Source organism: Doryrhamphus excisus, linkage group LG10 (assembly GCF_037039965.1).
Source record: "Doryrhamphus excisus strain RoL-2023G ecotype Guam linkage group LG10, RoL_Dexc_Guam_v1.1, whole genome shotgun sequence".
In the NCBI taxonomy this organism is placed as follows: domain Eukaryota; kingdom Metazoa; phylum Chordata; class Actinopteri; order Syngnathiformes; family Syngnathidae; genus Doryrhamphus; species Doryrhamphus excisus.
In genome coordinates, this window is record NC_136366.1 from 17,905,183 (window position 1) to 17,920,142 (window position 14,960).

General features: G+C 44.6%; 1 protein-coding gene across 1 annotated transcript; it reads right to left on the reverse strand.

Moving 5' to 3' along the window:
• Positions 1 to 399: 399 nt before the first annotated feature.
• Positions 400 to 12,278, reverse strand: LOC144901179 (ras-GEF domain-containing family member 1B-B-like). Its single transcript, XM_078794364.1, has 13 exons — positions 12,213 to 12,278; positions 12,013 to 12,132; positions 11,801 to 11,938; positions 11,030 to 11,212; positions 10,819 to 10,881; positions 10,608 to 10,685; positions 10,402 to 10,504; positions 10,167 to 10,246; positions 9,891 to 10,082; positions 9,605 to 9,728; positions 9,399 to 9,453; positions 4,324 to 4,805; positions 400 to 437 (listed from the first exon to the last, which is right to left on the reverse strand). The coding sequence occupies exons 1-13, from the start codon at positions 12,276 to 12,278 to the stop codon at positions 400 to 402; spliced, it is 1,722 nt and encodes a 573-aa protein (XP_078650490.1).
• Positions 12,279 to 14,960: the final 2,682 nt, after the last annotated feature.

The window sequence follows — 14,960 nt, forward strand, 5'->3', positions numbered from 1 at the left end:
TTTCGCGTCAGGTGGAACTGCACCATGCTCATCGACCAATGGGACACAATGGATGGTGATAACAAGTGACATGGATATTTAGATTTCGAACTCAACTGAGATCGCAGTACGACCATCGATGATTTGGGTCATTTTGGTAGTACCACAACATCAGCAGGTGACACACCCTACGTTAGTGCCAATAGTGACATCATGCACACACATGGCTCACCAGATGACACATAATGAGATTCACTGGGAGATTAGGTTACCATCGATACCAACCTGCAGGCCACGAAGGAACAAGCGCGCATGGTATGATACACTGTTAGGGGGAACAGGAACTTTGCTAGGAGTATTCAACACCATTGATGGAGAAGTTACACGATCCATGTTATCATCCACAGGTCAGGCGACAGCTCATGGGTTCCGCAGGGTGGCACAATGGATGCCTACAACTGTAGAAACACAGAAAGGGGGAGCTCATGTGATAGACGCATTTCTGGGTTGGAACATTGATATGTGGGATGCAACATCAGAAGTTTTACACGATGTTACAATGACGTTGAATAGTACCAAATGTACCTTGCAAATGCTTAATGCTAAAGTTCAGCAAGAACGTTTGTTGAGAACATTGACCTCCTCAGCAGTGCAGCCGTGGAGACACTTATGGAACATATCGGACCGCGTATGGTTACAAGTTAAACCTAGCCTGACTCAGTGCAATGAAACACACTGTCAAGGAATGTGGTTGGAAGTAAACGTAACCCGACCCATGACCGTATGCAGATATCGGATTTTGCCATTAATAGTGGGAAACCATTATTATTTCTTGAAAACGCATGGGGACTGGTTTAGTCCACAGACTAATCTGACTTATGATCTGGAAGGTTGTGACGTAATGGACAAGGGGACAGTATGCTTACAAATGCAAATATATCGAGACCCATGTTTTACGAATGACACGGCACTGTGTGATTGGAATGTGGAGAAGCCTGAGGACTTGCTATACCAGATAGGGCCCCACTCTATTTGTGTAGCAACAGTGAATCTACATCCCCAGTTGCCAACGACACCGTTTTCCGGATGTTTATGGGACGTGCATCTGTTTACCTGGCACAATCAATCGTTTCGATTGACAAATTTCAGTTGGACGAACCGACTGTCTGCTGTGCAATGGCAAGCCCTATCGCTGCTGTTAGCAGAGTTCTTTTACCCAACGTTAAACGTTAAACGCACATAACACACGGCACACGTTGTTCAGTGCTGAGTGAAGCACCCGCACACACGGGCTCACCTGTTTTATATTAATTAGAGCATGTGGGCAGTTCCCTAATCACAGTCACGTGATACCAAAATGAACCAATAAATCATAACATTTTAACAAACAAAATGAAATGAGAGCACATCAACACCCCCACTTGCTCACATTTTACAAGAATCATGTCAACATAAACTTCACAGGTTTTTTTTTTTTTTTTTCCAATGCTCACACAAAAATCATAAGTTCAGAGTTCATTAGTTGTTCATAGTCCATGGTTCATTCATCAAACATAAAGGTTTCAAAGTTCATCAACTTCAGCTTACTGGCTGGTTTCGTTAGGATGCCTGCAACCATTTCATTAGTTGGACAGTATTCCAATGTCACATCATCAGTTTGTAAAGTAGATCTCACAAAGTGGTATTTAATGTCCACATGCTTACATCTTTGCCTATGTACAGGGTTTTTGGCTAGAGCTATAGTGCCCTGGTTGTCCTCATAGACTAAACACCTGTATACCTGTCCATCAAAATACTTCAGAAGCTGTTTTAAATACAGACACTCTTGCATGGTCGCAGCTAAAGCCATATACTCAGCCTCACAAGTAGAGAGTGCAACTGTAGGTTGTCTTTTAGTTTTCCATGAAACAAATGGCCCATCTTTGTTCAGGCTGATACAGTAACCTGTCGTGCTTTTTCGATCAATATCAGCGGCCCAGTTGGCATCACTATAAGCATGGATTGTGTTTTCACCTTTGTGCTTTTTGAAACAAAGTTCTTTGTTTTGAGTACCTTTTAAGTATCTCAACACATGCTTTACCGTTGTCCATTGATCAGTTGTCGGTCTAGTGAAGTACTGAGATAGTTTACTCACTATAAAACTCAGGTCTGGCCTTGTACATGTTGCTAAGTATATTAAGCTCCCGACTGCCTCTCTGTATTTCCTCACATCATCCATTAGTTTAGCATCATCACTGTAGTCAAGTTTCTGTTCACAAGGGGTAGCTCTGGCTTTACAGTCTAACATGTCAAATCTCTTCAGTATTTTCTGTACATATTTGCATTGTGACATCTTAACACAATCTGCAGACTGTTCAAAGTCAATACCCAGGTAATGTGTTAGTTTACCTAAGTTTTTCATTCTGAACTTGAGTTTCAACATTTCTTTAACACATTGTAAGACCTCATCATCATTGGCAGCAATAATCAAATCATCGACCCATATGATTATGTGCACTTTTTCTTGTTCAGTAATTTTGCTATAAACACAATGATCGGCTGGGTTCTGTACAAATTTCATCTCACACAAATAATCATGCAACATCTTATTCCAGTTGCGTCCTGACTGTTTTAGACCGTACAGGGATTTTTCTAGTTTGCACACTAATTTGTCACCTTCTTTTGATACAACTTCATAACCTTCAGGTTGTTCAATGTAGATTTCACACTCGATTGGTGCATGAAGATAAGCAGTTTTTACATCCATCTGGTGAACAACTAGCTGCTCCTGTGCTGCTTTCTGTGCTAATACCCGGACACTGGTCATATTAGCTGTAGGGGAGAAAGTTTCATCATAGTTTACACCTTTCTTTTGGCTAAACCCTCTGGCTACATATCGGGCTTTGTACTTGTCTGATCCATCAGTGTTCTTTTTCATTGCATAAACCCATTTACCCCCCACTACATCTTTACCCTTGGGAAGAGTGGTCAAGGTAAAAGTTACATTGTCTTGTAGTGACTGCATTTCTTCATCCATAGCATCAACCCATTGTTTTGCATTAACTGAAGTGATTGCTTCTGTGTATGTTTGAGGAACATTACACAGGAGTCTGTAGCAGTAGTCAATATTAGTAATATCCTCCTCAAAAACACATGCATGATCACCATAATAGTCAGGCTTTCTTCTCTCCCTATCAGGATAACGTTTCTCAGCAGGTTTGTGTTCTTCCTGTTTGCCTTCTTCATTTTCTAACTTCACTGTTTGAGCATTTTGTTCGTCTTTCACATCTGCTTCATTGTTTGTGAACACTTCCTGACTTTCTATCACTTGTGGGTTAGCTAGTGGGCTTGTCACACATTTTCTCTCATTTTGAATGTCAAAATCATCATCTGCATCCAGTACCTCCTCATTCTTTTTAACTACAAACTCTACAAGTCTGTGTTTTTGTACTTTTCTGATGCTGGGATAGTACACCATGTAGGCCGGACTATTTTTATCATATCCAATAAAAATGGCCCTCTCACATTTAGAGTCCAACTTTCCTTTTTGTTGTTTGTAAGCATAACACACTTGTCCAAATTTCTGCATTCTGGCAATATTTGGCTGTCTGCCTGTTAACATGTAGTAAGGTGTCTGTTTTGTACGTCTATTAAAACACCTATTTCTCACCACAGCAGCTGTCTGGACAGCATAGGTCCACAACATCTTTGGCAGCTTGCTCTCTATTAGCATACACCTGGCCATTTCAAACAGGGTTCTCCAATTGCGTTCCGCTGTACCATTTTGGTGTGGAGAATATGGAGCGGAAGTCTCATGCCTGATACCCATCTTGCACATTAATGCTTGGAACTCTCTGGATGTGTACTCTGTGCCATTGTCAGATCGCATACATTTTATTTTGCCATAGGGCGCCACATCAGCAATGAATTTTTCTGTTGCTTGTACAGTGTCACTTTTGTGTTTCAAAAAGTCAACAAAAATTGCACTAGAGTAATCATCTGTGAAAGAAAGTGCATATTTATGACCATCTCTAGACACTGGATCTATAGGACCCGCTAAGTCAGTGTGTACCATGTCCAGAGGTGCTTTAGCCCTCACATCTGGCCCTCTGTTTCTAGTTTGGACAAACTTCCCTGGAATGCATACTTCACACTGTGAAACAGGTTTGTTACCTTCATTCTTAATTTCCATTCCATCTACAACATTTTTCAGTTTCATTATATCTGCAAAATTGCAATGACCTAAGATTTCATGCCAACTCTGCAAATCAAGGCTTTTCTTACACTGGTCATTAGTCTTACACATGTTTTCTGATGTGTGCAGATAATAAAGTTTGTTGTGTACGTGTATGGGGAATTTGGTACCGTCTCTGTGCAGCAGCACATTTTTCTTCCCACTGAAGGTCACAGTGGCTCCGCTGGAAGTGGCAGCTTTCACTGAAAAGATATCTTGTGGATACGTTGGGATGTATAAGGCACCCCTCAGCGTTGTTCGGAAGCTCCTGCCCCCGCTGTCGATGAGCCACACCTCCGCGTCACCTCTGCGCTTGGCCACTCCTTTGCATCTGGAGCCGTCAGCCAGCTCCACGCAGTGAGTCCCGGCTTGGAAACTGCTGTCAAACTTCTTGAACTTTGCGATGTCCGTGATTATGTGAGACGTCGCACCTGCATCCACCATCAGGCCTTTCCTCTTGACATCCAGCGCTGGTTCTTCAGAGTCGCATATCCGAAATGCATACTCCTTGCCCCCAGTCTCGTCGGCTGCTTTACGCACGTCATCCCGCTGCTTGTTCCGTCTGCAGCTGGCACTGTTGTGTGTGTTGCTTTTGCAGTGATGGCACCATCGTCTGCACGAACAGGATCTGGCAATGTGTCCACTTGCACCACACTTGTAACATACAACGTCCACATAATTGCTGTCCTTTACTCCGGCGGGCGCGCGCTTTGTGCCAAACTGTGTTCTTGCCTTCATGACATTGTCCTCAGACACAGTTGCACGCATGTTTTCAACATCCTCATAACTTCGGAGTTTTGTCTTAAACTCAGCAAAAGTCATTTTGGCTTCACTCAGCACTGAACAACGTGTGCCGTGTGTTATGTGCGTTTAACGTTTAACGTTGGGTAAAAGAACTCTGCTAACACGTGACTTGAAGTCTGTGAACTATGGGCGGAACTACCTAATGAGAACGGGTAGAGCCACAAATGGACTTCAATTTTTGCAACCATGCGACTGTTAGCACAGCTCCATTAGGAACATTAGTAGAATGACTTTTAGTAGAATCGCTCTTCTAGTTTTTTCTCATTCTTTCTATCCCGTTGATGTGAGGTCAGGGGAAGCGGGTGAGGTAAAGAGCATCACGAAATACAAACAATAATAGTCATCTTTTATTATATTGTGGTTGGAATAGCGCTCCCTCTCTGTAATCACGATTTTTCAAAAAATAATGACTAAATGATCGCTGTTTTATGGTTGAATACGACCTATTAGTAAATACAAAATGTCTGTTTAAGCAAATTGTATGTATTCTTGCCCTAAATCAATGCTACTATGTTATTTTCTGTCATGCCCCCCAATGGACATATATTCAAGAGTCATATTGCAGAGCGTATTTAGAGTGGAATTTCATGTTCATCCATCCATCCATCCATTTTCCTCTGCTTATCCGGGTCCGGGTCGCGGGGGCAGCAGTCTTAGAAGGGAAGCCCAGACTTCCCGGTCCCCGGCCACCTCCTCCAGCTCCACCGGGAGGACACCAAGGCGTTCCCAGGCCAGCTGTGAGACGTAATCCCTCCAACGTGTCCTAGGTCTGCCCCAGGGCCTTTTCCCGGCTGGGCATGCCCGGAACACCTCACCAGGGAGGCGTCCGGGAGGCATCCGGACTAGATGCCCGAGCCACCTCAACTGACTCCTCTCGATGTGAAGGAGAAGCGGCTCTACTCCGAGCCCCTCCCGGATGGCTGAGCTCCTCACCCTATCTCTTGTCCAGGTGAGTCCAGCTACCCTACGGAGGAAACTCATTTCAGCCGCCTGTATCCGCGATCTCATTCTTTCGGTCTTGACCCAAAGCTCATGACCATAGGTGAGGGTGGGAACATAGATCGACCGGTAAATTGAGAGCTTTGCCCTCCGGCTCAGCTCTCTTTTCACCACGACGGTCCGGTACAGCGACCGCATTACTGCCGAGGCTGCACCGATCCGTCTGTTGACCTCACGCTCCCACTTTCCCTCACTTGTGAACAAGACCCCGAGATACTTAAACTCCTCCACCTGGGGCAGGACCTCATTCCCAACCCAGAGGGAGCACTCCACCCTTTTCCGACTGAGAACCATGGCCTCTGATTTGGAGGTACCGAGTCTCATCCCAGAAGCTTCACACTCAGATGCAAACCGTCCCAGTAAACGCTGAAGGTCGCAGCCCGAAGAAGCCATAAGAACCGCATCATCTGCAAATAGCAGAGATGAGATTCTAAGGCCCCCGAACTGGACTCCCTCAACACCTTGGCTGCGCCTAGAAATTCTGTCCATGAAAATTGTGAACAGAATCGGTGACAAAGGGCAGCCTTGGCGGAGGCCAACGTTTAAAAAGGCTCGACTTACTACTGGCAATGCGAACCAGACTCCTGCCCCGTTTGAGGCTGAGGAGTGTGATCCCCCTGTAGTTGGAACACACCCTCCGGTCACCCTTCTTGAAAAGGGGGACCACCACCCCGGTCTGCCAGTCTAAAGGTACTGTTCCCGACTTCCATGCAATGTTGAAGAGACGTGTCAGCCAAGACAGTCCGTCAACATCCAGAGCCTTGAGGAAATCTGGGCGGAACTCGTCCACCCCCGGAGCTTTGCCACTGAGGAGCGTCTTAACGACCCCAGATACCTCAGCCACAGTGATGGCACTGTCCACGTATGTGTCCTCAGACTCTGCTTCCTCTATGGAAGGTATGTCAGTGGGATTGAGAAGGGCCTCAAAGTATTCCTTCCACCGTCCGACTACATCCCCAGTCGAGGTCAGCAGGCCCCCGTCTCCACTGTAAACAGTGTGGACTGGGCACTGCTTCCCTTTTCTGAGGCGCCGGATGGTTTGCCAGAACCTCTTCGAGGCCGACCGAAAGTCGTGCTCCATGGCCTCACCGAATTCCTCCCACACCCGAGTTTTTGCCTCGACAACCGCCGAAGCCGCAAACCGTTTGGCCTGACGGTACCTGTCAGCTGCTTCCGGAGTCCCACAAGCCATCAAGGCTCGATAGGACTCCTTCTTCAGCTTGACGGCAGCCCTGACCTCTGGTGTCCACCATCGGGTTCGGGGCCTGCTGCCGCGACCGCCTTGCGGCCGCAGCTCCGGTCAGCTGCCTCAGCAATAGAGGCACGGAATATGGCCCATTCGGACTTAATATCCCGGTTCTCCCCCGGGATGCAGGTGAAGCTCTGCCGGAGGTGAGAGTTGAAGACTCGACGAACGGGAGACTCTGCCAGACGTTCCCAGCACACCCTCACTACTCGTTTGGGTCTACCAGGTCTGTCCAGCATCCTCCCCCGCCATCTAATCCAACTCATCACCAGGTGGTGATCAGTTGACAGCTCAGCCCCTCTCTTCACCCGTGTGTCCAGAACATGCGGACGCAGGTCTGATGATACGACTACAAAGTCGATCATAGACCTGCGGCCTAGGGTGTCCTGGTGCCAAGTGCACTTATGGACATCCCTATGTTCGAACATGGTGTTAGTTATGGACAAACTGTGGTTCGCACAGAAGTCCAATAACATCACACCGCACGGGTTCAGATCAGGGAGGCCGTTCTTCCCAATCACGCCCCTCCAGGTCACACTGTCATTGCCCACATGGGCGTTGAAGTCTCCCAGTAGAACGACGGAGTCACCACCCCTCTGATGGACTCCAAGAAGGCCGGGTACTCCGAACTGCCATTTGGCGCGTACGCACAAATGACAGTCAGGACCCTTTCCCCAGCCCGAAGGCGTAGGGAAATGACCCTCTCGTTCACCGTGGCTGACTCCAACACAGAGGCACCAAGCCGGGGGGCTATTAATAAGCCCACACCAGCTCGCCGCCTCTCCCCTGCAGCAACTCCAGAGTAGAACAAGGTCCAGCCCCTCTCGAGGAGTTTGGTTCCGGAACCCAAACTGTGGGTCGAGGTGAGTCCGACTATGTCTAGTCGGAATGTCTCAACCTCTCGCACAAGTTCAGGTTCCTTCCCCACCAGCGAAGTGACATTCCATGTCCCAAGAACCAGATTTGGCCGCCGAAGACCAGGTTGCCTACGCACCCGCCCTTGACCGCCACCCAACACACATTGCACCGGACCCTTATGCTTGCCCCCATAGGTGGTGGGTCTACGAGGGGGAGATCCCGTGTGGCTTCTTCGGGCTGGGCCCGGCCGGGCTCCACGGGTGAAGGCCCGACCACCAGGCGCTCGCCTGCGAGCCCCTCCCCCGGGCCTGGCTCCAGGGTGAGGCCCCGGTATCCCACATCCGGGCGAGGTACGTTGTCTCCTCTCGTTCTTGCTCATATGGGTCTTCTGAATCACTCTTGGTCTGTCCCGTCACCTCGGACCTGTTTGCCTTGGGAGACCCTACCAGGGGCATATAGCCCCAGACAACATAGCTCCTCGGATCACTCGGGCACTCAAACCCCTCCACCACGATAAGGTGGTGATTCACGGAGAGGAATTTCATGTTGAGTACGATAAATAAATAAAAAAATGAATGCGGAACTGCTAACATGTTTGTTATCATGTTTATATGGCTACTATATTGGATAATACAAATGTAAAGGTGATTATATGGGTGTTATTTAATATTTAGAGGGTTCTAATAATGTTGCACGGCGGACAAATGGTTAGCACCTCACAGCTAGGAGACCCGAGTTCAACTCCACCCTCGGCCATCTCTGTGTGGAGTTTGCATGTTCTCCCCGTGCATGCGTGGGTTTTCTCCGGGTACTCCGGTTTCCTCCCACATTCCAAAAACATGCTAGGTTAATTGGCCACTCCAAATTGTCCATAGGTATGAATGTGAGTGTGAATGGTTGTTTGTCTATATGTGCCCTGTGATTGGTTGGTGACCAGTCCAGGGTGTACCCCGCCTCTCGCCCGAAGACAGCTGGGATAGGCTCCAGCACCCTGGTGAGGATAAGCGGTAGAAAATGAATGAATGAATGATTTCTTATGAGAAAAATCTATTTGGTTAGCATCCGTTTTGGTTTGAGTAAGGCCTTTTGGACTGAAACCATGGCCTCAGAGTCTCATCCCCAAAGCATTTAGATGAATAAAATTATCTGCCCCAATGGCTGAGCAGAACAAAAGTGAGTGAGCATCCTGAATGATGCTGGACTGATGGGACAGAGGATCTTCAGAGAAAGAAAGGAATATAAGAATGGTTTTGAATGGTTTATTGTTTTTTCTTTTTTTTTAATTTTTGTGTGAGGAACCCCCAAAAAGATGGACGGCTGTCCTTCACGATGCCTTCAGAGATCAGATGGAGCTCTGCAGAAACAAAACACCACACATAACTTTAACTAATTGTCTCATAAAAAAATAATACATTCATCCCTAATCCACATGCAGTCATTTTTATCCATATAATGTACATGATAAAGTATAAAACAAGACAAGATATAACAGCGGGTTGATTTACCGTCTTCGGTGATGATCGGCATGGTGATGAGAAACTGAAGGATTGTCTCATCTCTGTGGAATGGGCATATGGCCTGACGCCAGAGCAGAAACTGGCTGATCGGCTTTGTAATATCCTCCAGTTTCTGAAAAAAAAGAAAACACATTTGAGTCAAATCTAATCATAGCTACCTACACTTACATACACTATACTCATCCATATTTTATTTATTACATTTGTGTGGTTTATTTGGTTAAAGTACAGATTAATGATGAAAACTGAGGTGTGTGTTTAATTGTGTACCAACCTCGAGGTTGATGTGTCCATTAGGAAGCCTGCTAGCACAGCTTTCATCCAGGAAGAAGATGTCCTTCATGAGAAGACAGAAGAAAGGAATGACAATCTTCTCCTGGGTGCTGTCAGCAGTGTTGGACATCTCAGTGGCGTCATGGAGCGCAGTGCGATAGTTCTTGAAGTTATAGGATGGGTCCATCAGGTTCTGAGACAACCAAGAATAAGGCAATGATAGTGTACTGTGTCCTCCATGATGGTATTTAGTATTTGGTCATGTGATTTTTCTCACCTCTAAGGTTTTAAACCTGTGAGTGTTGTCTTTATTCCAGGTCTTTTTCAGCTTGGAAATACAGTTCATGTTCATCCCCGCTGAAAGGTAGAATCACAGATTTAGTGACACACACAAAAAGAGTCCATCTGTGCTTTTTTTGTAAGACAACAATACTTCACTATCAGGTCTAGAAAAAGAAAAACTCAAAAGCTGGAACAAAAGGCAGCAGAGTTCATGGTAAAAAAATACTCACCAATGATGGCCATTAGGGAGTTGAAGTTTCCAATATCCAAACACTGCTGAGCCACATCGATGAAGAACTTGACCACTCCATCTCTGTGTTTCTTCTTGGTCGGCTGCAATGCCAGAACACGAATAAGTCACAGACTCCTAAACAACCCGTATGGAGCGCCATGAAATCTTTACAAGCTGACTAAATGCAAACACCAGTGAACATACCATACAGATCTCAGTAGCCACAAGGGAGCTCAGTCTGTTGAACCACCTCACATAAGCCTCAAGGTTGCTGCCCTGACACTGAAAACATGCACATGAGAGACAAAAAAGACCAACACACAAACACCTGTAAGTCAGTAAGTAGGGAAAATTGGTCATGTAATCTTTTAAGTCCAGACACACACAGACATAATAACTGTCACTGCACATCTACCTGAGGGTTCTTCACTGCAAATGATTGGGTGAACTCCTCCGGCCCGATCAAACTCATCCTGTCCTGGAAGAAAAAGAATCAGCAATAAAAGTTAAATGGTGATGAAGAAAAATCTTCATCTATTTGTACACCACAACCACATATTTACTGTATGACTAAAGGTGTGGTTAGTGTACAATATCATACTATGGAGTCCCAAGTAAGTGCTTACTATTTCAATGTGTGTGAGCTGCTGGGCGAAGATGATGGGGTCATCGCACATGCTCAGTATGCCGCTTCTTTCCTCCGGTTCCGGTGAGGCAGGATGCTCGGCTAGCATGGAGTTTAGCACAGCGAATGTTGACTTGCGTTTCATAAGACGGTCAGTCGCCTGCTGTATGTCTCGTAGTGAGTACTAGTGACAAAAAGAAAGGGAAAAAATATATCATATGAATAGAAAGTGATGACGAGTGAACTGTGTGTCAGTGCCATTAGCTGACCAAAAGACGCATATGCACCATCTAGTGAACAAAATGAGTTTAGCGCCCTCTAGTGGACAGAACAAAAAGTAGCATCAGTGCAGTCCAATGGAATTGAATGGGGATTTACAGCTCTATAATATAGTATATAATATAGTTAGTGTCATCTAGTGTGGTAATTTTCAACCACTGTGCCGTGGTGCACTAGTGAGGAATTATCACTTTTTTAAATTAACATTTATTAATAATTTTCTGCAAATATTATGTAATTGTCTCGTGTCCGTGGTGTAACGACTGCCCGAGCAATGTAATATTCGTCCGTGTGGGAACACGAAGCAGATTGCATCGTTCCTACAATAGACTAGTGATGCACGTGAGAGGTCATGGCGACATTTTGTAACATTTTCGGTTAGTGATGTGCCCCAAGATCCCCCCCCCCCCCCCCCCCCAAAAAAAAGGTGGCTCAGGAAAGGTGGAGAAACACTGATCTAGTGTTTGATGTACGGAGGAAATGTGACACTAACCTCGTCCACGCCAGCTACATGATGTGTTATATCTCTGAGAGAACGCATCATCCGCTCATCGCTGAAGTCGTGTGGAAAGGCCTCAGTCCACTCAGTCATCAGCTGCACCAGCTTCTTCGCCTCTTCGTAGAGACGTATCTGAAGAAACATCAAATGTAAGCATAAATACCTTGTCAGTTATTACAACTTGTTGTCAGTTGTAATCTACAGACCTGATCTAGCAGGTCATCTCCAGAGCCCTGCTCCAAACACAAGTGGCAAACTCGTGTCATTAGATCATAGGGCTGCAGGAAGAGACGTGAAGTCAACAGGAAGTTGAAGGCGTACGGCTTCTAATGATGTGAAGGACACAGAAGGGGATGGTGAGGACAAGTGAGGCTGACAAGTGCATTGACAGAAAGATGGAACTCACATCAGGGTAGTAATCCATGTGTTGGATCAGCGCCTCAAGAGATGCTGAAACCAAATTGTTTGCCATTTGCCTGTAATTGAACATGTTCACCTGCAAACAAGACAATAAACAACAAAATATTATTTTCATTCTCGAAGTCAACGTGTAAGTAAACAAGTGCAAGTTAGTCGTTATATTTCATATTATAATTAACACGTTACTACACACAAATCACACGTTACCAGCCTGTAAAAATTAACAAAACTAACCAACAAAGCAGAACATCTAATATCAGCAAATTGTTTTACGATGTATTTCTTTTAAGCCGTGCGTTTTATTTTTTCCAGCGTACCTGTCCAATGATGCAGCTCAACGTTCCGTTAGCCGTTAGATGAAAATTATTTATTAATTCTTCGTTCGATGTACTTTCCATCCGATTGACGTTATTTTATCTTTATTTTTTCACAATAAATACACAAAACTGTGTTACAACTGGAACTTTATGCAATTAGACAATTAGAAAATCGCACTTACCATCGCAATGATGCAGTTCAACGACGTTAGAAAGTATCCTGTCGATGTATTTTTTCACAAAAAATCCAGACAAAACAAATCAATCTTCAAGCAGGTTGTTCGTGATGCTGTCAGATCCCTTGGGTGTTTACCCTCCTGATATTTCAAGCACAGTAAACTTGATTTCTGGAGGCCCGATAAACCTGACCAATCAGGGCCAGGTGAAAAGTCTCACGTGGGATCAAGGGGACCAATCGCAGCAGAGTATGTAAACTGTTCAGTTGCTGCCATCCATCCATCCATCCATCCATTTCTATACCCTGTAAAAAAAATAAAAAATAAAAAATGATGACTATAATTATTTGAATTATTATCTAGTTATCTATCAATCAAATGGTTGTTTGTGTACATGTTTAAACTTTAACTTTATCTAATAGCATTATAGAGGAGAAATAACCCATATATTAATGGGAATTTCTTTTACAAATATTTCGACATTAAATAATTCATTAAAATTACAGGCGGCACAATTGTAATGATAAATTATGAATTGATTTAAAATCACGAAGAACTAAAAAAGAAGGTGGTTTTAAGAAGTGTTAAAACAAAATGTAGCAGTTGTCATGCAATGCTATGAATGTCATTGCTAATATTTGATCAATGTAGACATTTACTTGTCCTGATCCCCTTGCCCTGCTGCGATTGGTCCGCTTGGTACAACGTGGTCCCACTTCTGCGCTATGATTGGTCAGGTTTACAGGGCCTCTGGAAGTCAAGTGGCGGGTTGCTTGCTAGCAACGGATAACCTGCTGAAATCACTTTTGTGTGGCTCGTGAGTGACAGAAGTAAAAAAAAATAGACCGTTTTAATTTCTGACGGTTCACCGAACTTAATTCAGCTATATCACTCGAAAGGTCGGTGTGATTTGAAAAATTGTTCTGTTAAATAACGTCCCAGTTTTAACTTCCGATACAGTTTTACATATTTGTCGTTAAGTGTACTTAACGTCGCTCAGGTGGAAAGTGCATCGAACGAACGGCTGTGTAACGGCTAATGGAACGTTAGTATACTGTAAGAAATAAAACCCCTAAAACTTTGAAATTCTTATTATTAGTAGTAATTTTCTTGATTATGAGCTGAGATTTCATATGTGTTGAATTAGCGTGTGTGTTTATCGTGGGTTTTTTTTTTGCAGGTGATCATTCCAGTTACGAAGAAATCCCTTGAGGAAATGATCCATCACTTGGATTTCTTCCCTGATGTGAGTTCCAAGCAGTCATTGTTTTGTTTTTTTATGCACTTGCAATCTCACTTGTCTTCAGCATCCTGTTCTGTGTCCTTCACATCATCAGAGGTCAGACATCTTCAACTTCCTGTTGAGTTCACGCCACTTCTTGCAGCCGTACGAGCTAATGACACCAGTTTGTCACCTGTGCTTGGAGCAGCAGCGCTCTGGAGATCATCTGCTATCAGGTAGGTGGATTATAAACACACACACACGCATAATATTGCTGACATGTTGACACTTTTGTGTGCAAACATTTTTAAACACATCTTCACCAATTAAGCATTTCACCTTCATGCTAATCTTCGATTGCAAACATTGATTTTTTTGTGCCCAATAGATGGTACTAACATACCTCTTTCTATTCACTAGATGGCACTAACTGCTGTCATTTGGCATACACTACATGACAGCTGCCATGCTGGATTCAATCCACTCGATGGCACATTTATCTCTGTTCGGCCCATTAGACTGCACTGATACTTTTTATTTTGAGAAGGTACTGACATGCCTCTCCACTGTTGGCAAAGTCATTATCACACAATTTCTGTCCACTAGATGGCACTAACACGTCTCATTTGGTCCACTACATGGTGCAGATGCTTCTTTTGGTCAGCTAATGGCACTGAAAAAGTCACTTTCTATTCATATGATATATTTCTTCCCTTCCTTTTTGTCACTAGTACTCATTGCGAGACATACAGGAGATGCCCCACCGTTTTATGAAACGCCAGTCAACACTCATCCAATATGAAAAGGAATTCACTGGATTTTCTACGCTGAAAAAGTCCTGGAATATAAAGACAGGAGAAGATTGTCATTCCTTTCTTCTGTCTTCCCATGAAAGACATCTTCTTCCTGGATGAAAGCTGTGCTCGCAGGCTTCCAAATGGACATTGACAAACACTGTTTTACTACAAATACCTGTTTATAAACGACACGCTGATGGAAAAAAATGAAAAATGGAATGG